Below are 2,570 nucleotides of genomic sequence, written 5' to 3'. Positions count from 1 at the left end.
GCTGCTCTGCTGCAATGTCACTGGCGGCGTCACCGCCACTGCAGGCTGCCAGCACCTGCCACTGCCGCAGGAGACGGAGCCGAGAGAGACCCCAGGGTTTCCGGGCACTGTGTGAGGCAAGGACGCAGCCGGCCACATGGGCAGCACCATGGAGCCCCCCGGGGGCGGCTACCTGCACCTGGGTGCCGTGACGTCTCCCGTGGGCACGGCCCGCGTGCTGCAGCTGGTCTTCGGCTGCACCACCTTCAGCCTGGTGGCCCACCGGGGCGGCTTCTCGGGCGTCCAGGGCACCTTCTGCGTGTCAGCCTGGGGCTTCTGCTTCGCGCTCTCCGCCTTGGTGGTGGCCTGCGAGTTCACCCGGCTACACGGCTGTCTGCGCCTGTCCTGGGGAAACTTCACGGCGGCCTTCGCCATGCTCGCCACGCTGCTGTCCGCTACGGCGGCGGTCATCTACCCACTGTACTTCAGCCGGCTGGAGTGTCCGCCCGAGCCTGAGGGCTGCACAGCCAGGAACTTCCGCCTGGCAGCCAGCGTCTTCGCCGGGCTCCTCTTCCTGGCCTACGCTACGGAGGTGGCCCTGACCCGGGCGCGGCCAGGCCAGGTGGCCAGCTACATGGCCACAGTGTCAGGCCTCCTCAAGATCGTCCAGGCCTTCGTGGCCTGCATCATATTCGGGGCGCTGGTCCATGATAGCCACTATGGGCGCTACGTGGCCACCCAGTGGTGTGTGGCCGTCTACAGCCTTTGCTTCCTGGCCACGGTGGTGGTGGTGGTCCTGAGTGTGCTGGGCCACACGGGGGGCCTGGGCTGCCCTTTCGACCGTGTGGTGGTGGTGTACACCTTCCTGGCCGTGCTCCTCTACCTCAGCGCTGCAGTGATCTGGCCTGTCTTCTGCTTCGACCCCAAGTACGGTGAGCCTGGGCGGCCCCCCAACTGCCCAAAGGGCAGCTGCCCCTGGGACAGCCAGCTGGTGGTGGCCACCTTCACTTACATCAACCTGCTCCTCTACGTCGCTGACCTGGCCTACTCCCAGAGGATCCGCTTCGTGCCCACCTTCTAGCATAACAGGTGGCAGCAGCCCACCCACCTCTGCTCTCCAGGGGCTCAGGCTCAGGCACCATGAGAAAACCCAGGTGAATGCAGACCCCTGAGGACGAACTGGAGGGAGGCGGCCAAGAGAGCCATGGCAGGGCTTCTGGCAGTGCTCGGCAGTGCAGCTCAGGGAGGCACAGAGAGGGGACAGAGGGGCAGGGAGGGCAGGAGACCGTGAACAGGTCATGGGGGAGGAGTCTCACCAGGCAACTCCCACTCTATCTCTCTGTCTCTCTCTCTCTTTCCATCTCTCTCCATTTCCTGGCACGCCCTCCCTCAGTGCTGGCCCCTGTAACACATGAGAAGCCTTTGAAACAGGCACTCCTGTGACCCACCATGCAGATGGGGACCTTTAGACCAGGATTACAAAGTTGGCCCAAAAGCCCATCAGTGTCTGGAGACCACGTCTGGGTTGAGTCACCTAAGTAGAGTTGAAAAGTGACAATTCCCAGAGGTGTGGGAAGGGGTCAGAAGGGAACCCAGGAGAGGGCCAGAGCCAGGTCAGCGGACGGGTGTGGGAAGCCAGCACTTCCTCTAGCCTTAAGGGGGCAATTTTTGGAACCCTGGAAAGATCCAGGCAGATGCCCTCCTGCTGGGGTATCTGTGCCCATACGTGGAGAAGGAGCCGGGAACTAGGACCCCGCCTTGCCCACCTCTGAGTGGCCACAGCCTCAGAAGCCGAGCAAGGACTCTAGCGTGGTCGCATAGGGCAGCCTTAGCAAGTTAGAGGCAACGTAGGCTTGGAGGGACCCATAGGGGCCAGCAACACTGCTAAGGGCACAGCATGCTAGGAAGACAATAGGTTCTCACCCACCAGGGAGCCACCACCGAGCCCCCAGCGTCTACCCCGATGTAGCAGCTCCTGCCGTACCTGCCAAGGACCCGGGGGGCCTGGCCTGGGGCAGCCCTGATCCAGAGGAGGACCAGCTTGGGGCAGCCACTGAGACACGAACCTGGGTACCAGGCGCTGGTACTCTGGAGCTCACAGACCAACGACCTCCGCTCAAGAGTTCCTTTGCCTGGTCGCTGTCTACCAGGGCCTGCTGGGGTCACTGCCCTCCACGCTCCAGCCAGCTTCTCCCACTCAAGGGCCCAGACTGGGCCAGCTTGGAGCAGACTACTAGCTGCCCAAGCACAGTAGCCGCTCAGCCCATAGCCTGGCCCATGGCCTTGAGCAGGAAATAAACACCAACGCTGATTTGCACGGAGTAGTTTCTACTAAGCGGGTGATAGCCAGAGGGGGTGGTGGCCACCTGCATCTCCTGGGCCATCTGCCAGAATGTTCCCAGAGAAGAGCCTAGACCAGACCTGGTTGAGGAAGGAGGCAGCTGCGGGGGAGGGGGGGCACTGAGATACTGGGTGGTGGGAGGGCAGTCTCCTCAGGAAGTAGTGGGCGACAACAAGGGGAAGATGGGGGTGGGGAGTTCTCAGCACTCGCCACCACCACGGGGGTTTCCAGGGGTCCTGGGCATGGCAGT

General features: G+C 63.2%; 1 protein-coding gene across 1 annotated transcript; it reads left to right on the top strand.

Annotated features, from left to right (window-relative positions):
- MYADML2 (myeloid associated differentiation marker like 2) lies at positions 1 to 2,290 on the top strand. The gene has a single exon (XM_065910762.1). It carries the CDS (start codon positions 137 to 139, stop codon positions 1,058 to 1,060), a length of 924 nt encoding a protein of 307 aa, XP_065766834.1. The 5' UTR covers positions 1 to 136; the 3' UTR covers positions 1,061 to 2,290.
- Positions 2,291 to 2,570: the final 280 nt, after the last annotated feature.

This window comes from Muntiacus reevesi, chromosome 18 (assembly GCF_963930625.1).
Source record: "Muntiacus reevesi chromosome 18, mMunRee1.1, whole genome shotgun sequence".
Classification (NCBI taxonomy): Eukaryota; Metazoa; Chordata; class Mammalia; order Artiodactyla; family Cervidae; genus Muntiacus; species Muntiacus reevesi.
The sequence above is the reverse complement of the archived record's forward strand: the minus strand, read 5'-3'. Positions and strand labels throughout refer to the sequence as shown.

Coding starts and splice junctions, on each gene's coding strand:
- MYADML2 (XM_065910762.1), top strand. CDS start 137: ATGGGCAGCACCATGGAGCCCCCCGGGGGCGGCTACCTGCACCTGGGT.